Source organism: Schistocerca americana, chromosome 4 (genome assembly GCF_021461395.2).
Source record: "Schistocerca americana isolate TAMUIC-IGC-003095 chromosome 4, iqSchAmer2.1, whole genome shotgun sequence".
NCBI lineage: Eukaryota > Metazoa > Arthropoda > Insecta > Orthoptera > Acrididae > Schistocerca > Schistocerca americana.
The window spans coordinates 101,370,974-101,397,387 of record NC_060122.1 but is presented as its reverse complement, the minus strand read 5'-3'; the positions used below and the strand labels follow the sequence as shown (position 1 = coordinate 101,397,387).

The following is a 26,414-nucleotide window of genomic DNA, read 5'->3' as shown; positions in this document are numbered from 1 at the left end:
TTTCATCTAACCACAGACTTGTTTGTAGAGCAGACAGACAATATGATGTCATTTAAAGGCATACACTCATTTATATGGTTTAACAAACTTTGAATATGTTTATACAATGTAAACATCTGTAGTTAGTCTTAGTTATAATACACAACACAGTTCTCATTTTTAAATCACAGGTTTATTGTATTCTACTTCATAATCAACACATAAATTTTTGAAAAAAAAAAAAAAAAAAGAAACCACTTAATATGAAAATGTTAGCATCTCATCTGATGCTGTTTTTTCTTTAATCCAATCAACATAGTCGGCTACTCGTGTAAAAACACCAGGATAACCTTTAATAGTGCAAGGTTTTCTTGACCATGAAACAATTCCAACCTGGTAACTGTTTGCTATGAGTGGACCACCAGAATCTCCCTGAAACATGTTATGTATATTAATATACAGACAGCTGACTCTTTTCCTTTTCATAACTGTGGCTCATTAATTAATCAGTGTCATGAATGAAAGGATCATATTATTATGTGTAGGTGATGTGCAAATTCATTTATTTCCAGCTGCATATCACTTAAGCTGTTAAAAACTCTAAATCTTTTTCTGTATATATTCTTGATGAAATTCAAAGAATAAACAATATTTTCATTTATGTTGTAAATAACTAGTTTATTTGACTGTGAATCATTTTGTAACAACACTGGGCAAGCCAGCAATACAAAATTAAAATTAAAATATAGTACAATGGGATAGGCTGTGTGTGTGTGTGTGTGTGTGTGTGTGTGTGTGTGTGTGTGTGTGTGTGCGGGGGGGGGGGGGGGCAACATTTCAATGATGACAAAATTCTTTGAATAATTTCATATCCATTGTAAGACATATTGTTGATTTATGTTTAAATTACATTGAAATGTGCATGGGAAGAAAGTAGAATATCAACAAAGATATAAAGATGGTGTAGTAGTTCTCACATGCACACACACACACACAACTATTTTGATGGAACAGCTATCAAAATGACTTAAGTACAATTAATGTCTAGCTGTCTTCATTTGTGACAATGTTTTCTGCATTGCTTTATAGGGTACGTACAGTCACATAATGTTTCTTTATAGGTATATGAAATCTGAAAATACTTGCTTACCCTTTATATTGTGCTAACAGTTGTTATAAAAATGCATCCTGCGGGTATGATGTCCTTAAACATTAGTTTTAGCTGTCTGCTTTGTAAAAGGTAATCATTCCTGATTCAAATGTTGGTCATGGGCAATCAAGATGATGGCGAGTGTAAAAGTAAATCGTGCTTCTCCGTGGAAAAAAGTTAATTTCGGTGATAAAAAGAAAACGTGTAAATTGTAAGGACAAAATTTCAAGGCTTGATGAACGTATTTCCAGTTTACAATTTATAATCAGTACTTTAAAAACGGACATGAAGAAACTTCAATCCAGAATATGTGAGACGCTGATGAACATAGAATATTGGTCATCAGGAAACAAGTGGGAATCAGAATAAACGGTTCACAGAAACTGCTATCTCAAAATAACACTGAAACTTCTCTGCATAGAAACAGTTAAACTTTAGTGCTTGAAAACAATCTATCACAAGTGCATAAAAACTTTATTTGGCCCATCACTGAAGATTCTTTGAACACGCCGGTTGGAGCCAAAAAGTTTGGAAATAATAGTGATAATGAGCATTTGGCGTCATTGGACAGGAGGCCCCTTGTGGGGCAGGTCCAGCCGCCTTGGTGCAGGTCTTATTACATATGACGCCACATTGGGCGACCTGCTCACTGGGTGGGGATGAAATGATGATGAAGACAACACAACACCCAGTCCCTGAGTGGAGAAAATCTCTGACCAAGCCGGGAATCGAACCCAAGCCCGTAGGGTGGCAATCCGTCACGCTGACCACTCAACTATTGGGGCGGAAATGAATCGCATAAAGTAAACAGACCCTTGCTAATTGATCCCCGGAGTGCGAAAGTTGGAAAACGCGAGATCTGTTTATTAGGGGATGGTCACGTCTGGCGAATTTCTGCAGCGTTAATAGAAAAATACAACTTCAGGGCATCTGGAGCCCCATTATGAGAACTAACTTTCTTTCTTTCTTTCTTTCACTGGTGCCGTGTCCTGCACTGACAAGGGTTGGCATTGTTAGGAATGGATTTGGCAAGGTTAGAATGAAGGGGTGGGGGATGCCCTTCCTGTCGCCACCCCATACCCACCAGGACGGAATTAGTGTACCCCAGCCATCTGCATCTAGTGTAATTCATGAATAGTGCGAACGTGTTCAGATGTCGGCGAGTCGTGTAACTGAGGCGGAACGTGGCGACCAGCCTGGTATTCACCTAGCGGGATGTGGAAAACTGCCTAAAAACCACATCCAGGCTGGTTGGCACACCCGCCCTCATTGTTAATCTGCTAGGCGGATTCAATCCGGGGCCGGCGCGCCTATCCGAGTCCAGGAAGGAGCGCGTTACCGCTCTCGGCTATCCTGGCGGGTATCATTACGAGAACTAACAAAATCTAATGAAGTAACTTGCTTGACTAAGGATGATTTTGTTGTTTTGCTCAGAAGAGCGAATGAAGTTTATAGAAATGAATCATACAAGGCTCTCACAGAACTGAGAAATTGTCTAAATAATTTAACTTATACAAATGTTCTCTTTGTGAATGTCCCACAGCTTCATGACTTACCGAGTTGGTCATGCGTAAACCGCAAAATTAGTGTCGCTAACAAGAGTTTCACAGAAATATGTACTCATTTCCAGAATGTTGATGTTACAGACACAAACATTTTAGAGCAAAGGTTCTATACAGCTCACGGCCTTCATTTAAACACATCAGGGAAAGAGGTTCATGCTGATAAAATATTTACTAGCATTTCACCTGACAGTAGAGAAACCAGGACAAGTAGCAATCTAAAGCAAATTACAAACCATTTTTAGCGAGCAACAAACAGTAAAGCCCCCAATCAGTTGCAAATTACAAAGTGGTTTAAACACAGTAGGCCAGAAATGAACAATCAAATCGTAAAACAGCCTCAAATTATGAAATGGTTCTAGCCAAAAAGGACGGTGGTGAATGAAGCACAAATTTTGCAAGCTCCAAAAATAACTTCACCACTTGATCATCACCAAGAAGCAAGAAGCCATACTCACCAAGAATTTTTTAGGCATAATGTCACCTGCAGAAGAAAAAGAAGCAGCATTACCCCCACCACCACCAGCACTGACAACATCAACAAAAACAATGACCACAACAGAAGAAACAGCAATAACAGCTAAACATAAATCAACAGCAGAAGAACCATCAGTAGCCGAGGAAAAATCAACATCAGTTACAGCAGCAGCCCCACCTCCAGCAGAAATAGTGTCAGTAAAAAATGCAGTCACTGTATGAGAAAGCATGTCACCAACAGCAGTGGCCACTGAACTTCCAACAACAACAGTAGCAGCTGATCAACACTGCCTGAGGAGGAGCCAAAAACTAGGTACAGCTGCTTCACTTAGTGATGGTTTTTTATGGCACCAAACAAAGAAAAGGAGGAGATTGTGACAAATCAGCCTGAAAAATTGCAAAAAAGCAGCACTTCATCAGGTATTGACAAAATAAGAAATACTTGCAAAACTTTCAGGATAATGAGTCAAAACATTCAGTGTCTCAAGAATAAAGTGTTAGAATTAGAAGTTGCCATAAATAACTTTGTAGATATCTCTTGTATTTGTCTACCAGAACATAGGTGCAGGGTCAGTGAATTAAGTCTTATAAATACAAGTAATTTTGAATTAGCATCTCATTATTGCTGTAGTGTTTGTAAAAATGGTAGAGTATGCATATACTCGTATACTAGAGCTGGGCTGCAGCATAAAGTTAGATCTGAAACACACCATTTAAATATCGAGAAACATTTTGAATCATGTGCTGTAGAGTTAAAATCTGAGAAGTGTAAAAATCTAATTGTCATATCAATATACAGGTCACCACTAGGTGAAAAAAACATATTTTTTAAAAAATTTGGAAGCAGTGCTAAGCATTTTGTGTAATAGTGAAGTGAACTTATTACTATGTGGGGTTTTTAACATCAACCTGTTAATTGAAAATGAAGAAAAAAGACAGCTTTTGAGTATCCTAAACAACTTTCACATGAAACCACTCTTCACAGATCCCACTAGAATAAAAGAGTCATCTTCATCCCTATTAGATAATATCTTCACATATGTCGAAAATGATGTTACTGAGGCACAAAACATAAACTTAGGTCTTTCAAACCACAACACACTACTAACAAGCATAAATTCTTCTGTACCTGAGGTGGTTAAGTTCAAGTGGAAATGTAAAAGCCACTTCTACCTAGAAAAGGTTAATATTTTTATCCAATCGTTAGCAAAAGAAACCTGGGAAGATGTGTACTCAAAATAATCAAGTGATAAATCATTCAATGCATTTTACAATACCTTCATGTCCATATTTGAGATGTGTTTTCCAAAAAAACTGACAAGAACTAATGTCATGCCAGTAAACAGCAGTCAGTATATAACACCTGCTATCAGAGTATCCAGTCAAAAGATAAAACTTCTCAATCAACTGAGAAAAGACTACCAAGATGATCACTTTGCAGAATAAGTTAAGACATATAAGAAAAGTTACAAGAAAGTAATTAAAATAGCCAAGACAATGCACAATGACAAAGTAACTATACGGACAGCAAACAAGTCGAAAGCAATATGGAATATAGTAAAAAAGGAAACAAACAAAAGTGTTAAAAAGCAAAATGGCATTGTATTAAAAGATGATCGTGGTGTATTACTCAGAAATGGTACTCTAGCAAATTACATAAATGACTATTTCATAAACACTCCAGTCAATCTGAGTAAAAATTTTGCTAGTAATAGTAGTACCACAGTTCAAAGAGAGAAAAGTGGTAATTCAATATTGCTGTGTCCCACAAATAAAACAGAAGTTCTTGAGATAATAAAAACAATGAAGATCAAAATGTCCTCTGGAACTGACGGGGTACAGGTACAGTCATAATTAAATGTGCTAGTGTCATATCAGAACCACCCTCACACATCATAAACATATCATTAACAGAAGGGGCATTCCCACAAAGATTACAAATTACAAAAATAAAACGATTGTATAAAAAGGGTAACATATATGAACCATAGTCCTTGCCGTTGGTGGGGAGGCTTGCGTGCCTCAGTGATACAGATAGCCGTACCGTAGGTGCAACCACAACGGAGGGGTGTCTGTTGAGAGGCCAGACAAATATATGGTTCCTGAAGAGGGGCAGCAGCCTTTTCAATAGTTGCAGGGGCAACAGTCTGGATGATTGACTGATCTGGCCTTGTAACACTAACCAAAACGGCCTTGCTGTGCTGGTACTGCGAACGGCTGAAAGCAAGGGGAAACTAGGGCCATAATATTTTCCTGAGGGCATGCAGCTTTAGTGTATGGATAAATGATGATGGCATCCTCGTGGGTAAAATATTCCGGAGGTAAAATAGTCCCCCATTCGGATCTCCAGGTGGGACTACTCAAGAGGACGTTGTTATCAGGAGAAAGAAAACTGGTGTTCTACGGATCGGAGCGTGGAATGTCAGATCCCTTAATCGGGCAGGTAGGTTAGAAAATTTAAAAAGGGAAATGAATAGGTTAAAGTTAGATATAGTGGGAATTAGTGAAGTTCGGTGGCAGGAGGAACAAGACTTTTGGTCAGGTGAATACAGGGTTATAAATACAAAATCAAATAGGAGTAATGCAGGAGTAGGTTTAATAATGAAAAAAGCAGTAGGAATGCGGGTAAGCTACTACAAACAGCACAGCAAACGCTTTGTTGTGGCCAAGATAGACACGAAGCCCACACCTACGACAGTAGTACAAGTCTATATGCCTACTTGCTCTGCTGATGATGAAGAAATTGAAGAAATGTATGATGAGATAAAAGAAATTATTCAGATAGTGAAGGGAGACGAAAATTTAATCGTCATGGGTGACTGGAATTCAATAGTAGGAAAAGGAAGAGAAGGAAACGTAGTAGGTGAATATGGATTGGGGGGAAGAAATCAAAGATGAAGCCACCTGGTGGAATTTTGCACAGAGCACAACTTAATCATAGCTAACACTTGGTTCAAGAATCATAAAAGAAGGTTGTATACATGGAAGAAGCCTGGAGAAACTAGAAGGTATCAAATAGATTATATAATGGCAAGACAGAGATTTAGGAACCAGGTTTTAAATTGTAAGACATTTCCAGGGGCAGATGTGGACTCTGACCACAATCTATTGGTTATGAACTGTAGATTAAAACTGAAGAAACTGCAAAAAGGTGGGAATTTAAGGAGATGGGACCTGGATAAACTGACTAAACCAGAGGTTGTACAGAGTTTCAGTGAGAGCATAAGGGAACAATTGACAGGAATGGGGGAAAGAAATACAGTAGAAGAAGAATGGGTAGCTCTGAGGGATGAAGTAGTGAAGGCAGCAGAGGATCAAGTAGCTAAAAAAACGAGGGCTAGTAGAAATCCTTGGGTGACAGAAGAATTATTGAATTTAATTGATGAAAGGAGAAAATATAAAAATGCAGTAAATGAAGCAGGCAAAAAGGAATACAAATGTGAGGATGTAGAGGCTTATATCACTAGGGGTAAGATAGATACTGCTTACAGGAAAATTAAAGAGACCTTTGGAGATAAGAGAACCATTTGTATGAATATCAAGAGTTTAGATGGAAACCCAGTTCTAAGCAAAGAAGGGAAAGCAGAAAGGTGGAAGGAGTGTATAGAGGGTCTATACAAGGGGGATGTACTTGAGGGCGATGTTATAGAAATGGAAGAGGATGTAGATGAAGACAAAAAGGGAGATATCATACTGCGTGAAGAGTTTGATAGAGCACTGAAAGACCTAAGTTGAAACAAGGCCCCGGGAGTAGACATCATTCCATTAGAACTACTGACAGCCTTAGGAGAGCCAGTTCTGACAAAACTCTACCATCTGGTGAGCAAAATGTATGACACAGGCGAAGTACCCTCACACTTCAAGAAGAATATAATAATTCCAATCCCAAAGAAAGCAGGCATTGACAGATGTGAAAATTACCAAACTATCAGTTTAATAAGTCACGGCTGCAAAATACTAATGCGAATTCTTTACAGACAAATGGGAAAACTGGTAGAAGCCGACCTCGGGGAAGATCAGTTTGGATTCCGTAGAAATATGGGAACATGTGAGGCAATACTGACCCTACGACTTATTTTAGAAGCTAGATTAAGAAAAGGCAAACCTACGTTTCTGGCATTTGTAGACAGTGTTGACTGGAATACTCTCTTTCAAATTCTGAATTTGGCAGGTGTAAAATACAGGGAGCAAAAGGCTATTTACAATTTGTACAGAAAGCAGATGGCAGTTATAAGAGCCGAGGGACATGAAAGGGAAGCAGTGGTTGGGAAGGGAGTGAGACAGGGTTGTAGCCTCTCCCCAATGTTGTTCAATCTGTATATTGAGCAAGCAGTAAAGGAAACAAAAGAAAAATTCAGAGTAGGTATTAAAGTCCATGGAGAAGAAATAAAAACTTTAAGGTTCGCCGATGACATTGTAATTCTGTCAAAGACAGCAAAGGACTTGGAATAGCAGTTGAACGCAATGGACAGTGTCTTGAAAGGAGGATATAAGATGAACATCAACAAAAGCAAAATGAGGATAATGGAATGTAGTCGAATTAAGTCGGGTGATGCTGAAGGAAATTTGTATGGAGTGTAGCCATGTACGGAAGTAAAACATGGATGATAAATAGTTAGATAAATAGTTTGGACAAGAAGAGAATAGAAGCTTTCGAAATGTGGTGCTACAGAAGAATGTTGAAGATTAGATGGATAGATCACATAACTAATGAGGAGGTACTGAATAGAATTGGGGAGAAGAGGAGTTTGTGGCACAAGTTGACTAGAAGAAGGGATCGGTTGGTAGGACATGTTCTGAGGCATCAGGGGATCACCAATTTAATATTGGACGGCACAGTGGAGGGTAAAAATCGTAGAGGGAGACCAAGAGATGAATACACTAAGCAGATTCAGAGGGACGTAGGCTGCAGTACGTACTGGGAGATGAAGAAGCTTGCACAGGATAGAGTAGCATGGAGAGCTGCATCAAACCAGTCTCAGGACTGAAGACCACAACAACAACAACACATATGAAGTAGGAAACTATAGACCAATAGCTTTGTTGTCTGTATTTTCAAAAATAGTAGAGACTCTCATGAAAAATATAGTAACAAATTCCCTCAAAAAATTCAGTCTCTTGTCTGTAAACCAACATGGTTTTCACAAAGGCATGAGTACAGAAACAGCAATTACCCACTTCATCCAAAACATTGTAATAGGACTTGACAGAAATAACAGTACAGTAGGAATAAACGTGGACTTGTTGAAGACATTCAATACTGTTGATCATTATATCTTGCTAGACAAACTAGAAGCTATGGGTATATGAGGAGTTGCAATTAAATGGTTTCAGTCATATCTCCACAATAGAAAACAGGTAGTAGAAATTACCTTTACCTCGACAAACAATAAAAGCCAAAGCATTCTGTACAGATTGGATATGCAGACTGTCAGAGTAGGTACCTTAGGGCAGCATTCTCTTCAAGATCCCAATCAGTGGTACACACATAACTTTGTTTACTGATGATACAAATATTGTTGTAACAGACATAAATAGGGTATTGCCAAAAACTGCAACCAGGGTTAAAACTGGTTTGAATAGAACAGCTTAACCTTAAATATTTCAAAAACTAATTATATTCATTACAGGAAAACAATGTCTCATCATGATGTGAACCTTAAAATTCAAAATAAACAAATCGAAAGGGTAGCTGCCACAAAATTCTTAGGTGTACAAATTGATGAAAATTTAGACTGAAAAGCCCACATTCTCTACCTCACTAACAAGTGAAGCTCTGCTTGTTTTACATTATGCATAATTAGTACTGTGTGTAGTAGAGAGTGTAGCAGAACTGTCTGCTTTGCTTACATCCATTCTGCTATCACCTATGGCCTAACCCTCTGGGGTCGTAATAAGGCAAACATGAAAACCATGTTCACCTTACAAAAATGAGCTGTTCGAATAATTTTAAACAGTAAAAGGCTAACACCTTCCAAACAGTTATTTCAACACCTAAATAGTCTACACTTACCAAGCCTCTATATAAATAAAAGTGTTGTCAATATAAAAATGCGCATTGATAATTACAAAACCAGCGCAGATCTTCACTCGTACAATACAAGAATGTGCAATGACATCCACATAAAAAGAGTAAACAAGGCTTTAACACATAAACAAACCAACATTCAGGGTACTATTTTGTACAGCAAACTTCCAACTCAGCTGAAAGAAAAAAAAAAAAAAACATTATCTACATTCAAGGAAGCAATATTTAAATTCTTAATGACCAACTGCTATTATAGTGTAAATTAATATCTGCAGAAACCTTGTAGCAAGTAACTACTTTCGTTTACTATACATTAATAGTACAACAAATCAAATGCTTGCCACATCCTCAATGTTATTTTTTCTGAACAAAAGTGTTAAATCAATTATTTACTTGTAATGTATTTCATGTAAAAGATCCTTCTCATACTTTTATATTATTACAGTAACCAAAATTGTATTGCCCAAAAATATTGTGATGGGTTCAGTAAACTGTTGTATTATGTAAGAAACTGTACACCCTTATCTTATTTTTGTTATACTATGTTCTTTGATGAAATCCAAACAATCCAAATTGTCGCTGGATGAATAAACTACTACTACTACTACTACTACTACTTCATTATTTAACAAGGTGCTGGAATGCACTTTCAACAATAGCCTAGTTTTGTATATACAAAGTGCTGAGATAGTCAACATCTCTGGCTCCTTGAATTTCTCCCAGCAGGATTGTGTTGAGGACAGATTTTCAAAAGCCTAATGGCTTCTTTTGAAGCGTACTAAGAAGGAATCTGTAAGTCATAGCATATTTTTAATAATGTGTCTTCATTGGCTGTAGCCAATGCCTTTCTCTTTAAGAATACATTTGTTTCTCCCTTCAGTTGACTACTCTTTCAGAAATCTATGATTGTTTGTCTCCTTCAAAAGAAATTTTTATTCCTGTACTGTTCTTCTAGCATTTATCAACATGAATTCTGTTTTTCTTCTATAATTAACCTGGTTATTGCCATTGAAACACTGTTTTCCATTATTGATTCTTGGAGTAATATTTTCCTTATTTTCTTCTGATGTGTTGACTGCTAGCTTTAAAACAGCATCATCAGACGACATAATATTGCCATCTTATGTTTTAGTTTAGTCAGTTATGTGCAGAATGAAGAGAATGATACCAGTACTGACCCTTGCGGCACTCCTATCTCACTTGCTGAAAACTCCAGGAGACTTTTTAACTTTGGATGCAGCTTTGTGTTTTATCTCCACCTAGTGTTATCCCCATTTGACAACTTGTGTTTCAACTTCAGCTGTCTTTCTTCTAAAATTGTAGTAGTGCAGTTTCTGCATCAAAGTGTCATGATGTACACTGAGGGTATCCAACCCACCATCCACAGACTGGATGCTGCCCGAAGTGAGTTTCAGTACAGCCCACGAAGTGAGCATCTGTCACACAATCAGTAAAAATAAAATTTCATTTATGTAAAGTTATAATAAATTAAATATTTTTAATTTGAAATTCCCACCACATGATGCTATTCTCTCATTGGTCTACTCCTTCTTCCTAGGGGTTATTCTTAGTGTTAAGTTTATTATGTGTGCCCCAAAAATACTCTTTTTCTTCTAATGTCCCAGATAAGATAAAAGACTGGCTAACCCTTATATACACAGAGAGAAGAGTTTGAGAGGTCTAGGAATAATCAACCAAATTTCTTTTGTTGCTTTTAATGTCATCATTGTGTGCATTTCAAAGTTTGCAACTACTATCTTGTTTGACCTTTTTTCCTGAGACCATGTGATGAAAAAGTTAAGGTATTATACTTGTCTATGAACTGTACTGTACTGACTTTTACAACCACCTCCAGCACTTTTGACAAACCATGTGTTATGATGACTGGACCATAATTTACTGGATGTGACTACTTGTAATGTTTGTACAAGGGAATTACTTTATTCTTTCTCAGGTATTTTGGAAATTTTTCTCCTTGCTTTGTTCAGTTTATCAGAATTACCAGTAGCCCTAACAAATATTGAGAATATTAATCGCATCATTCGAGATATTAGTTACCCCATTATAAGATCACACTGATCACTTTGGAGGACTGTAGGTGTTGTAAAACTGATTCCAGGTGATCATGTGAGCCTCCACATGTTTGGTGGTGAAGTGGGTGTGTATGTGTCAGGTGGATGTGTGGAGTCACTACAGAAAGATAAGTTGATGTAGTGATGTTACAGAAAGTCATATAAACACTATTATGCCTGGAATTGCCCTTGACAGCACTGCAAATTAAATTGTCCAATTAGTTGGTGTATAAATGTTGCCTGAGCTATGTTTCTACAGAGACTGGTATACCATTCACAGCCTTGTAATGTGGCTATGGATATACATTCCTGTTTTGGTGAACCCTAAGCATCTTGTTACTGCTCAACTTGGCTGCTGATTGACCCTGTCTTAATCCCATATAAAATGTATGGCACTATTTTAAATAACAGGTGAAATGTAATAGTCAACTCCCCTGTAATTTGAGTAGCTGTACAGGATCTAATCATCAACCATGGTTTTAGATGGATATGTCATACCTGAAGAAAGCTGTGGAATGCCTTCTTCACCAGATTGAGGCCATTATTAAGACTGGAGTTAGTGTTACTCTGTTACTCAGTATAGCAATACAACCACTGGGTATTCCTGGCATTTTGTCTGGTGTGCATATTTAACAACCCTTACTGATAGGCCATTTAACCCTGCGTACTAGTCATTTTTTGTAGCTTCAGTTCCATTTGCTGGAAACAGAAGTAAACATTCTGCTACATTTACTGTGTTGCTTATATGTTTTTCCTTTTGGTATATTTTTTGAAATGGAATTGATTACCGATGGTACATAATGCTGGCTAAAAATTGTGCTGATTTAATGCTGATATATATATATATATATATATATATATAAAAGCGCTGGCAGGTCGATAGACACACAAACAAACACAAACACACACACTGGCATAATTTTTCCCACGTGGAATGTTTCCTTCCATTATATATATATATATATATATATATATATATATATATATATATATATATATATATATATATATATATATATAATACTAATACTAGTTCCATGGATCATGAATACGATATTTCGTAATGATGTGGAACGAGTCGAATTTTCCAATACATGACATAATTAGGTTAATTTAACAACATACTTAAGTTAATATAACAACTTTATTTTTTTTGTGGTTTTTTGTTTTTCTTTATTTTTTTTATTTTTTTAATATTTTTGTTTTGTTTTTTTCATTTTTTTTTTTCTTAATTTATATCTAAAAATTCCTCTATGGAGTAGAAGGAGTTGTCATTCAGAAATTCTTTTAATTTCTTCTTAAATACTTGTTCGTTATCTGTCAGACTTTTGATACTATTTGGTAAGTGACCAAAGACTTTAGTGCCAGTATAATTCACCCCTTTCTGTGCCAAAGTTAGATTTAATCTTGAATAGTGAAGATCATCCTTTCTCCTAGTATTGTAGTTATGCACACTGCTATTACTTTTGAATTGGGTTTGGTTGTTAATAACAAATTTCATAAGAGAGTATATATACTGAGAAGCTACTGTGAATATCCCTAGATCCTTAAATAAATGTCTGCAGGATGATCTTGGGTGGACTCCAGCTATTATTCTGATTACACGCTTTTGTGCAATAAATACTTTATTCCTCAGTGATGAATTACCCCAAAATATGATGCCATATGAAAGCAATGAGTGAAAATAGGCGTAGTAAGCTAATTTACTAAGATGTTTATCACCAAAATTTGCAATGACCCTTATTGCATAAGTAGCTGAACTCAAACGTTTCAGCAGATCATCAACGTGTTTCTTCCAATTTAATCTCTCATCAATGGACACACCTAAAAATTTGGAATATTCTACCTTAGCTATATGCTTCTGATTAAGGTCTATATTTATTAATGGCGTCATACCATTCCCTGTACGGAACTGTATGTACTGTGTCTTATCAAAATTCAGTGAGAGTCCGTTTACAAGGAACCACTTAGTAATTTTCTGAAAGACAGTATTGACAATTTCATCAGTTAATTCTTGTTTGTCAGGTGTGATTACTATACTTGTATCATCAGCAAAGAGAACTAACTTTGCCTCTTCATGAATATAGAATGGCAAGTCATTAATATACACTCCTGGAAATGGAAAAAAGAACACATTGACACCGGTGTGTCAGACCCACCATACTTGCTCCGGACACTGCGAGAGGGCTGTACAAGCAATGATCACACGCACGGCACAGCGGACACACCAGGAACCGCGGTGTTGGCCGTCGAATGGCGCTAGCTGCGCAGCATTTGTGCACCGTCGCCGTCAGTGTCAGCCAGTTTGCCGTGGCATACGGAGCTCCATCGCAGTCTTTAACACTGGTAGCATGCCGCAACAGCGTGGACGTGAACCGTATGTGCAGTTGACGGACTTTGAGCGAGGGCGTATAGTGGGCATGCGGGAGGCCGGGTGGACGTACCGCCGAATTGCTCAACACATGGGGCGTGAGGTCTCCACAGTACATCAATGTTGTCGCCAGTGGTCGGCGGAAGGTGCACGTGCCCGTCGACCTGGGACCGGACCGCAGCGACGCACGGATGCACACCAAGACCGTAGGATCCTACGCAGTGCCGTAGGGGACCGCACCGCCACTTCCCAGCAAATTAGGGACACTGTTGCTCCTGGGGTATCGGCGAGGACCATTCGCAACCGTCTCCATGAAGCTGGGCTACGGTCCCGCACACCGTTAGGCCGTCTTCCGCTCACGCCCCAACATCGTGCAGCCCGCCTCCAGTGGTGTCGCGACAGGCGTGAATGGAGGGACGAATGGAGACGTGTCGTCTTCAGCGATGAGAATCGCTTCTGCCTTGGTGCCAATGATGGTCGTATGCGTGTTTGGCGCCGTGCAGGTGAGCACCACAATCAGGACTGCATACGACCGAGGCACACAGGGCCAACACCCGGCATCATGGTGTGGGGAGCGATCTCCTACACTGGCCGTACACCACTGGTGACCGTCGAGGGGACACTGAATAGTGCACGGTACATCCAAACCGTCATCGAACCCATCGTTCTACCATTCCTAGACCGGCAAGGGAACTTGCTGTTCCAACAGGACAATGCACGTCCGCATGTATCCCGCGCCACCCAACGTGCTCTAGAAGGTGTAAGTCAACTACCCTGGCCAGCAAGATCTCCGGATCTGTCCCCCATTGAGCATGTTTGGGACTGGATGAAGCGTCATCTCACGCGGTCTGCACGTCCAGCACAAACGCTGGTCCAACTGAGGCGCCAGGTGGAAATGGCATGGCAAGCCGTTCCACAGGACTACATCCAGCATCTCTACGATCGTCTCCATGGGAGAATAGCAGCCTGCATTGCTGCGAAAGGTGGATATACACTGTACTAGTGCCGACATTGTGCATGCTCTGTTGCCTGTGCCAAAGTGCCTGTGGGTCTGTCAGTGTGATCATGTGATGTATCTGACCCCAGGAATGTGTCAATAAAGTTTCCCCTTCCTGGGACAATGAATTCACGGTGTTCTTATTTCAATTTCCAGGAGTGTATAATAAGAACAACAAAGGGCCCAAGACTGACCCTTGTGGAACCCCATTCTTGATAGTTCCCCAGTTTGAGGAATGTGCTGATCTTTGCATGTTACGAGAACTACTTATTTCAACTTTCTGCACTCTTCCAGTTACGTACGAATTAAACCATTTGTGCACTGTCCCACTCATGCCACAATACTTGAGCTTGTCTAGCAGAATTTCATGATTTACACAATCAAAAGCCTTTGAGAGATCACAAAAAATCCCAATGGGTGGTGTTCGGTTATTCAGATCATTCAAAATTTGACTGGTGAGAGCATATATGGCATTTTCTGTTGAAAAACCTTTCTGGAAACGAAACTGACATTTTGTTAGTACTTCATTTTTACAGATATGTGAAGCTACTCTTGAATACATTACTTTCTCAAAAATTTTGGATAAAGCTGTTAGAAGGGAGATTGGACGGTAATTGTTGACATCAGATCTATCCCCCTTTTTATGCAAAGGTATAACAATAGCATATTTCAGTCTATCAGGGAAAATGCCCTGTTCCAGAGAGCTATTACACAGGTGGCTGAGAATCATACTTATCTGTTGAGAACAAGCTTTTAGTATTTTGCTGGAAATGCCATCAATTCCATGTGAGTTTTTGCTTTTAAGCCAGTTTATTATTTTCCTAATTTCAGAAGGAGAAGTGGGTGAGATTTCAATTGTATCAAATTGCATAGGTATGGCCTCTTCCATTAACAGCCTAGCATCTTCTAATGAACACCTGGATCCTACTATGTCCACAACATTTAGAAAATGATTATTAAAAATATTTTCAACTTCTGACTTTTTGTTCGTAAAGCTTTCATTCAATTTGATGGTAATACTGTCTTCCTCTGCTCTTGGTTGACCTGTTTCTCTTTTAATAATATTCCAAATTGTTTTAATTTTATTATCAGAGTTGCTGATTTCAGACATGATACACATACTCCTGGATTTTTTAATAACTTTTCTTAATATAACACAGTAGTTTTTATAATTTTTGATAGTTTCTGGGTCACTACTCTTTCTTGCTGTCAGATACATTTCCCTTTTCCGGTTACAAGACATTTTTATACCCTTAGTAAGCCATGGTTTGTTACAAGGTTTCTTACGAGTATATTTAACTATTTTCTTGGGGGTCAGTTTTCAAATGCATTTACAAAAATGTCATGAAATAAATTATATTTTAAATTGGCATCAGGTTCACGGTACACCTCATCCCAGTCTAACTGCTGTAGGCTTTCCCTGAAATTTGCAATTGTTAAATCGTTGACTGAACGTACTACTTTGGAGGACTGTTTAGTATTGCTGAATGGAGCTATGTCATATATTGTAACTAGCTGTGCACCATGATCAGAAAGACCATTCTCAACAGGCTGAGCATTTATCTGGTTAAACTTATCTTGGTCTATATATATATATATATATATATATATATATATATATATAAGTCTTTCCGCTCCCGGGATTGGAATGACTCCTTACCCTCTCCCTTAAAACCCACTTCCTTTCGTCTTTCCCTCTCCTTCCCTCTTTCCTGATGAGGCAACAGTTTGTTGCGAAAACTTGAATTTTGTGTGTATGTTTGTATTTGTTTGTGTGTCTATTGACCTGCCAGCGCTTTCGTTCGGTAAGTCACCTCATCTTTGTTTTTATATATAATTTTTCCCACGTGGAATGTTTCCCTCTATTATATTGATATCATTAATTTGAATCCAACAATTACGTTTGTTATTGTCACTATTGCATTTCAAAATCTTTTCTGTCATCTTATTTTCCTCTTTCTATTTTTGCCAGTAGTTTCACTTTGTATTCACCTTCTCCTTTTTACCGTAATCTGCTATACTATTTTATCCCGCCTATATATACTCAATAATACGTAACCCACTTCCAAACCATAACCAAAAAAATTTTTTTTGCCGCTTTCAGCACTACCGCCGCTATAATATCCACCGTTTCTAGTTCACAAACAGTTCCTTTCACCTTTTAAACAACCATTTCGGCCAGTTCTAATAACTTTTGCTTTATTTCCATTTCCGTTTTTCCCACATCACTGATCATTTTTAGCCGCTTCCCACAGGTTTTAACGTCATTATTTCTTCGTCAGACAATTGTTAGCCTCATTTTAATAATCTGCCACCACAATACCACTCCTTTCAATATACTACACGCAGTTTTTTCGAAATTTTCCCGAATTTCTCCGTCCTTTAACGTGTTTTGGCGGCAACACAACCACCTAACCTTTATGCACATCGTTGTCTACCAACCCAAGTCCAACATAGCCCAGCTGTAACCAACACCTTTTTGCCTTTTTTCATTCCAGATCTCCAGTTACTTTCCGGTTCACCTTTATCTCTCCCCATATATTTTTATTTTCATTTTCATTTGACCTCATGTTACACTTAATACCATGTCACCCTCACGACACCCCCACAACGACCCCATTAAGTTTTATTTACATTCCCTCCGCAAACATGCCTTCGCCCTAGCCAGATTACCCTCCCATATTCTATTTTCTCAGGCTTGTCTGACATTTGGCATTACCCCCAAAGGCCTCACACTTAAAGTTCCCATCTCTGGCTGCAACCCTTCCTTCCATCAGTCCCTATACCAGTTCCAAACTGAACAATCCATTGCCCTCACCCACCTAATCCTTTACCTACACATCAACTCAGCCAATGAACACACCCGTCAACTCCTATCCTTAATAAAAGTCCTTAATCTTTCCTCTCCCACATCCACACCGGCTGTTCAGAGCATCGTCCTACAGGCCAACCGTAAATTAGAACAGCATGCCACACTCCACCTCAAAAAACTATCCAATCTCCTGGTTCCCCACCTCCGGAAAGGCATCTCACTCACCCTTCACAACCTTTCCAGCAAACCTCAACCTCCTCTCATAGCACACAAACCCAGTCTCTCCCATCTACTCAATCTCCCACTTCCAGCTCCACTCCCTCCAAAACCTCAAAATTCCGATCAACACAATCTGGAACCACAACACCCTAATTCAGTAGTTAACCTTTCCTCCAAACCTCTCTCCCAATCCGAAACCTCTGTCCTATCCAAAGGCCTCACCTTCAGCCCCACTCCCAGGTTCAACCAAACAGCCCTCGTCAAAGATTTACTGTCCTACACTCGTACTCCCTGCTGGAAATACCACTTTGCCATGAAGAAAAATGATCCTAATCCTACTCCTAATGATCCAACTCCCCAAGACGCCATCCAAATTGAACCCTGCCTGGAACAGTTCCGTCCTCTGTCACAGCGGGACCCACCTCCTCTTCCTCAAAATCACCCTCTCCAAACCTTCCAGGAATTTCTGACTTCCAGCCTTGCATCTCAATCCTTCTTAAAAAACCTTAATCCTACTCCCAACATCACCACTGCTGAAGCCCAGGCTATCCGTGATCTGAAGGCTGACCGATCCATCGTCATTCTTCCGGCGGACAAGGTTTCCACAACTGTGGTACTTGATCGTCGGAAGTATGCGGCTGAGGGACTGCTTCAGCTTTCAGAAAACACCACATACAAAGTTTGCCAAGGTAACCCCATTCCCGATATCCAGGCGGAGCTTCAAGGAATCCTCAGAACCGTAGGCCCCTTGCAAAACCTTTCACCTGACTCCATCAACCTCCTGACCCCACCGACACCCCGCACCCCTACCTTATACCTTCTTCCTAAAATCCACAAACCCAATCATCCCGGCTGCCTCATTGTAGCTGGTTACCAAGCCCCCACAGAACGTATCTCTGCCTACGTAGATCAACACCTTCAACCCATTACATGCAGTCTCCCATCCTTCATCAAAGACACCAACCACTTCCTTGAACGCCTGGAATCCTTACCCAATCTATTACCCCCGGAAACCATCCTTTTAACCATTGATGCCACGTCCTTATACACAAATATTCCGCACGTCCAGGGCCTCGCTGCGATGGAGCATTTCCTTTCACGCCGATCACCTGCCACCCTACCTAAAACATCTTTCCTCATTACCTTAGCCAGCTTCATCCTGACTCACAACTTCTTCACTTTTGAATGCCAGACATACCAACAATTAAAGGGAACAGCCATGGGTACCAGGATGGCCCCCCTCGTACGCCAACCTATTCATGGATCACTTAGAGGAAGCCTTCTTGGTTACCCAAGTCTGCCAACCCAAAGTGTGGTACAGATTTATTGATGACATCTTCATGATCTGGACTCACAGTGAAGAAGAACTCCAGAATTTCCTCTCCAACCTCAACTCCTTTGGTTCCATCAGATTCACCTGGTCCTACTCCAAATCCCATGGCACTTTCCTTGACGTTGACCTCCACCTGTCCAATGTCCAACTTCACACGTCCGTCCACATCAAACCCACCAACAAGCAACAGTACCTCCATTATGACAGCTGCCACCCATTCCACATCAAACGGTCCCTTCCCTACAGCCTAGGTCTTAGTGGCAAACGAATCTGCTCCAGTCCGCAATCCCTGAATCATTACACCAACAACCTGACAACAGCTTTCGCATCCCACAACTACCCTCCCGACCTGGTACAGAAGCAAATAACCAGAGCCACTTCCTCATCCCCTCAAACCCAGAATCCCCCACAGAAGAACCACAAAAGTGCCCCACTTGTGACAGGATACTTTCCGGGACTGGACCAGAGTCTGAATGTGGCTCTCCAGCAGGGATACGACTTCCTCAAATCCTGCCCTGAAATGAGATCCATCCTTCATGAACTCCGCCAAGAGTGTCTTTCCGCCATCCACCTAACCTTCGTAACCTGTTAGTTCATCCCTATGAAATCCCCAAATCACCTTCCCTACCCTCTGGCTCCTATCCTTGTAACCGCCCCCAATGCAAAACCTGTCCCATGTACCCTCCCACCACCACCTACTCCAGTCCTGTAACCCAGAAGGTGTACACGATCAAAGGCAGAGCTATGTCATATATTGTAACTAGCTGTGCACCATGATCAGAAAGACCATTCTCAACAGGCTGAGCATTTATCTGGTTAAACTTATCTTGGTCTATATATATATATATATATATATATATATATATATATATATATATATATATATATGGTTATAATAGAGGGAAACATTCCACGTAGGAAATATATATCTAAAAACAAAGATGATGTGACCCACCAAATGAAAGCGCTGGCAGGTCAGACACACAAACAAACACAAACATACACACAAAATTCAAGCTTTCGCAACAAACCGTTGCCTCATCAGGAAAGAGGGAAGCCTTCCCTCTTTCCTGATGAGGCAACGGTTTGTTGCGAAAGCTTGAATTTTGTGTGTATGTTTGTGTTTGTTTGTGTGTCTGTCGACCTGCCAGCGCTTTCATTTGGTGGGTCACATCATCTTTGTTTTTAGATATATATATATATATATATATATAAGTCTTTCCGCTCCCGGGATTGGAATGACTCCTTACCCTCTCCCTTAAAACCCACATCCTTTCGTCTTTCCCCCTCCTTCCCTCTTTCCTGATGAGGCAACAGTTTGTTGCGAAAGCTTGAATTTTGTGTGTATGTTTGTGTTTGTTTGTGTATCTATCGACCTGCCAGCGCTTTTGTTCGGTAAGTCACCTCATCTTTGTTTATATATATATATATATATATATATATATATATATATATATATTTGCATTATGGTTTTCTGAACTTAAAAGTCTGTCTCACTTTCATCTTCCAAATGTCTAGAATTTATTCATATGTTCAACTGTGATGACGCATTAAAAAGAAAGATCACTTGAGAAAATTATTAAAAACATTATGACACATAGTTGTTGGTTGTACCTACCTTCAGAAGATGAAATATTTAATACTGTTGATAGCCACACATGAAGGTACATATATTACCCTTGTATTTCCTTCTTTGGGGAGGAGCGGTGTGTGGGATGGGGAAGGTTAAAAAGAAAGGAGTTGGCAATCAGACCCCAGGATGAAAGTTACCCATCTGTTGTGAGAATGAGCGGAGATGATCATAAAGTAAAATCTCTTACAGATTCACTACAATCTCTTCCCAGCCATCCCACAGTCAGATGATTAAACATCTCTCGTCTGACTACAAGCGATATTGCCTCGTCATCTTCAACCGGATCTGGTGTGATGGCATCTTTCCATCACACTGGTTGGAGAGCACCATCACTCTGGTGCTAAAACCCAGTAAAAATACGCTTGATGTGGATAGCTATTGGACCATCACCCTCACCAACGTTCTCTGTAAGCTTCTGGAATGTATTGTGTGTTGGCGGTTGGGTTGGGTCCTGGAGTCAGGTGGCCTATTGGTTCCATGTCAGGGTAGCTTCTGCTGGGGCAGCTTCTGTCGAGGTCTCTCTACCACTGATAATCTTGTGTCCCTTGCGTCTGCCATCAGAACAGCCTTTTCCAGATGCCAACACCTTGTTGCCATATTTTTGATTTACAAAAAGCATATGACACCACCTGGCGACATCATATCCTTGGCACATTATACGAGTGGGGTATCCGAGGCCCACTCCCAATTTTTATCCAGAATTACCTGTCGCTTCGTACTTTCTGTGTCCAGGTTTATGCCTCTCATAGTTCTCCCCATAACCAGGAGAATAGAGTCCCACAGGGCTCTGTATTGAGTGTATCTCTATTTTTAGTGGCCATTAATGGTCTAGCAGCAGCTATAGGGCTGTCCTTCTCACCGTCTTTGTATGTGGACAACTTCTGCATTTTGTACTGCTCCACCAGTACTGGTATTGCTGAGCAGCGCCTACAGAGAGCCATCAAAAAGGCGCAGTCATGGGCTCTAGCACATGGCTTTCAGTTTTCAGCCACAAAGTTGTGTGTCATGCACTTCAGTTGGCGTCATACCATTCATCCGGAACTGGCATTTTGCCTTACTGATGACCCTCTCACTGTAGTGGAGACATACTGATTTTTTGGACTGGTTTTTGACGCCCAGACGTGGCTTCCTCACCTTCATCTGCTAAAGCGGAAGTGCTGGCAGCACCTCAATGCGCTCCGCTGCCTGAGCAACACCGGCTGGGGTGCGGATCGCACTACACTGCTTCAGCTATACAGAGCCCTTGTTCAATCCCACCTTGACTATGGGAGTTTGATTGATGGTTCAGCGGCGCCCTCAGCCATTGCGTTTACCCAACCCAGTGAACCACTGTGGCATTCGACTAGGGTCGGGAGCTTTTAGGACGAGTCCAGTGACCAGCGCCCTTGCAGAGGCTGGAGTTCCTCCATTGCAGGTCAGGTGTGCACAACTGCTCACCAGTTACATTGCACATGTTCATAGTTCTCCTGCGCATCCGAATTACCATCTCCTTTTCCCACCCATGGTGGTTCATCTGCCACATTGGCGGTCCAGGTCAGGGTTTACAATTGCAGTTTGCGTCCTATCCCTTCTATCTGAACTGAAGTCCTTGCCTTTACCATCTATACTTGAAGTCCAATCATGTACACCTCCATGGTGTACACGTAGGCCATGGTTTCACTTGGACCTTTCTCATGGCCCAAAGGACTCAGTTTACCCTGTGGCTCTCCACTGACACTTCATCTCGATTCTTGACATGTACCGAGGCCATGAAGTGATTTACACTGATGGCAAGACTACTGATGGTCATATTGGCTTCATGTATGTCCATGGAGGACATACTAAACAGCATTCCTTGACCCATTGCTGCAGTGTTTTCACTGCAGAGCAGGTGGCTATATCTCATGCTCTTAAGCACGTCAGTTCATGCCCTGGGAAGTCGTTTCTTCTGTTTATTGACACCTTGAGCACGTAGGTGTGTAGAATATATGAGTCTGGCGACATACCATCTGACTTTCAGAAAAGCATCATCCACACAATTCCGAAGACGGCAAGAGCCGACAAGTGCGAGAATTATCGCACAATCAGCTTAACAGCTCATGCATCGAAGCTGCTTACAAGAATAATATACAGAAGAATGGAAAAGAAAATTGAGAATGCGCTAGGTGATGATCAGTTTGGCTTTAGGAAAAGTAAAGGGACGAGAGAGGCAATTCTGACGTTACAGCTAATAATGGAAGCAAGGCTAAAGAAAAATCAAGACACTTTCATAGGATTTGTCGACCTGGAAAAAGCATTCGACAATATAAAATGGTGCAAGCTGTTCGAGATTCTGAAAAAAGTAGGGGTAAGCTATAGGGAGAGACGGGTCATATACAATATGTACAACAACCAAGAGGGCATAATAAGAGTGGATGATCAAGAACGAAGTGCTCGTATTAAGAAGGGTGTAAGACAAGGCTGTAGCCTTTCGCCCCTACTCTTCAATCTGTACATCGAGGAAGCAATGATGGAAATAAAAGAAAGTTTCAGGAGTGGAATAAAAATACAAGGTGAAAGGATATCAATGATACGATTCGCTGATGACAATGCTATCCTGAGTGAAAGTGAAGAAGAATTAAATGATCTGCTGAACAGAATGAACAGTCTAATGAGTACACAGTATGGTTTGAGAGTAAATCGGAGAAAGACGAAGGTAATGAGGAGTAGTAGAAATGAGAACAGCGAGAAACTTAACATCAGGATTGATGGTCACGAAGTCAATGAAGTTAAGGAATTCTGCTACCTAGGCAGTAAAATAACCAATGACGGACGGAGCAAGGAGGACATCAAAAGCAGACTCGCTATGGCAAAAAAGGCATTTCTGGCCAAGAGAAGTCTACTAATATCAAATACCGGCCTTAATTTGAGGAAGAAATTTCTGAGGATGTACATCTGGAGTACAGCATTGTATGGTAGTGAAACATGGACTGTGGGAAAACCGGAACAGAAGAGAATCGAAGCATTTGAGATGTGGTGCTATAGACGAATGTTGAAAATTAGGTGGACTGATAAGGTAAGGAATGAGGAGGTTCTACGCAGAATCGGAGAGGAAAGAAATATGTGGAAAACACTGATAAGGGGAAGGGACAGGATGATAGGACATCTGCTAAGACATGAGGGAATGACTTCCATGGTACTAGAGGGAGCTGTAGAGGGCAAAAACTCTAGAGGAAGACAGAGATTGGAATACGTGAAGCAAATACTTGAGGACGTAAGTTGCAAGTGCTACTCTGAGATGAAGAGGTTAGCACAGGAAAGGAATTCGTGGTGGGCTGCATAAAACCAGTCAGTAGACTGATGACTAAAAAAAAAGAGCAGTAGCAACCATCCAGGAGGCCACCTATGCTTTGGAACAGTCTGGTCGTTTAGTGGTGTTTGTGTGGACCCCAGGACACATTGGAATCCCAGCCAATGAACTTGCTGACAGGCTGGCCAAACAGGGTACACAGAAACTGCTTATGGAGACGGGCATTCCAATAACCGACCTGCATTCATTTTTATGTCACCAGGTTTTTCGGCTTTGGGAGACAGAATGGCATAGTCTCAGTACTCACAACAGACTGCGTGCCATTAAGGAGACTATGAATGTGTGGCAGTCTTCCATGTGGACCTCTCGCAGGGACTCTGTGGTTCCCTGCCGGCTCTGCATTGGCCACACTTGGGTGACCCAAGGCTACCTCCTGCACTGTGAATACCCACCTCAGTGTCGATGTGGTGTCTAGTTGACAGTGGGCCATATTCTGGTGCACTGCCCCACTTTGGCTGCCGTGTGACGAAATCTTTGGGTATCAGACTTGTTGCTGCTAATTTATCTGACAATGCCTCGTTGGCTGATTTAGTTCTATGTTTTATTCATGAGGGTGGGTTTTATCATTTGATCTAAATTTTAGCGCATTTCCTTTGTCCCTCTGTGTCCAGCACAGTGCTTTTAAGGTGGGGGTTTTAATGTGTTGCAGAGTGCCTGGCTTTTCCTTTTTATTCTCATGGTCAGCCAGCCATGATAATCTGTTTTGTCCTTCTAATCTCTTTTACCTGTTTCTTGCATTTCTTTGGTTTTCTTCTCCCCTTTTTTCCATTTAAGAGTTTGTTGCCATTCTGTCATTCTTGTGGTTTTTCCCTGCTCTCCATTTTGTGGTTGTCAGTCTTGCTTGTTTTACTGTCACCCTTGTGGCATTGTGTTATTCAGAACAAGGGACCGATGACCTAGCTGTTTGGTCCCTTCCCCCCCCCCCCCCCCCCCTCCTGCCCCCTCTTTTAAACCAACCATTGGGTAAGTGGAATCATTCTACAAAGGAGTTTGCTTACAAATTACTTACGTGAACAGTTCTAGAATATAGTTCAAGTGTGTGGGACCCATACCAAATAGGACTAACAGGGGACATTGAACATATTGAGAGAAGGGCAGCATGAATGGTCACAGGTTTCTTTGATCCATGGAATAGAGTCCCAGAGATACTGAAGGGACTGAAATGGATGTATCTTGAAGATAGACATCCTGAGAAAGTTTATTAACAAAGTTTCAAGAACTGGCTTTAAATGATGTCTCTAAGAATATATTACAACCCTTTATGTATCACTCACATAGGTATTGTGAGGACAAGATTAGAATAATTACTGCACACACAGAAACATTTAATTAACCCTTTTAGTGCCAAATACGATCTGATTGTGATCCAGATTTTCGGCTAAAAATGCCAGTAACGATCTGATCGTGATGCCTTTCTCATTCGCTAGGAAATACTAACAACTTTGGCTTCAAGTGCGGAAAAAATGAATGCCAGTAACGATCTGATCGTGATGCCTTTCTCATTCGCTAGGAAATACTAACAACTTTGGCTTCAAGTGCGGAAAAAATGAATGCCAGTAACGATCTGATCGTGATGCCTTTCTCATTCATTTTTTCCGCACTTGAAGCCAAAGTTGTTAGTATTTCCTAGCGAATGAGAAAGGCATCACGATCAGATCGTTACTGGCATTTTTCGCTGAAAATCTGGATCACGGTCAGATCGTATTTGGCACTAAAAGGGTTAATCATAATTCCTGTGCTCCATACGTGAACTGAACAGGAAGAAACCCTAAAAACTGGTACAACCGGATGCAACCCTCTGCCATGCACCTCACAGTTGTTTGCAGAGTATAGATGTACATGTAGATTGGCTGAGGACGATATGGCAGTCTGTCAGTACTGCTGGGCCTTCTGAGGCATTTTCAGATGGAGGAGGAGGAAATGTAAGAAAATATCGAATTACCATATATACCTCTTCAAATCACATATGTAGTAACTTTTATTAAATTTTCTCCAGGTGTTCCACTGTTATGTTTGAACATACATACATATCTATCATTCTAAAATACATTGATAGTGCTATGTCAGAGTGAAATTGCTGCCTTTTCTCTACACAGACTTCTGCAGCTTGTGGCTCTGGAAGAAAATACATTGATAAACAAATCTGGTGGTGGACAGATGAAGACATGCAAGCAAGCAAGGAGAAAAAGATGGCCTACAAGACTTGGTGGAACTCACGACTTGACACTGATCTCCAGAAATATCGCAACCTGAAATCAGCAGAAACAGAGCAGTAGCTGCAGCAAAAGACCAGTATTACCAGACACTGTATGACCAGCTTGACACACCATTGGGAGGAAACAATATCTACCATCTTGCTAAGAAACGTCACAGTTCAACTCAGGACATTGGACACGTCATGCACATCAAGGGAGCTGACGCCAAACTGCTGAGTGATAAACAATCTATTCTCC

General features: G+C 40.5%; 1 protein-coding gene across 1 annotated transcript in view; it reads right to left on the bottom strand.

Moving 5' to 3' along the window:
• Positions 1-226: 226 nt before the first annotated feature.
• LOC124612846 (chymotrypsin-1-like) overlaps positions 227-26,414 on the bottom strand; it is a 186,831-nt gene continuing 160,643 nt past the window's right edge. Inside the window, exon 7 of the mRNA XM_047141274.1 lies at positions 227-411. Within this exon, the coding sequence (XP_046997230.1) occupies positions 238-411 (174 nt within the window). The 3' untranslated portion in view covers positions 227-237. The remainder of the gene's footprint in view (positions 412-26,414) is intronic.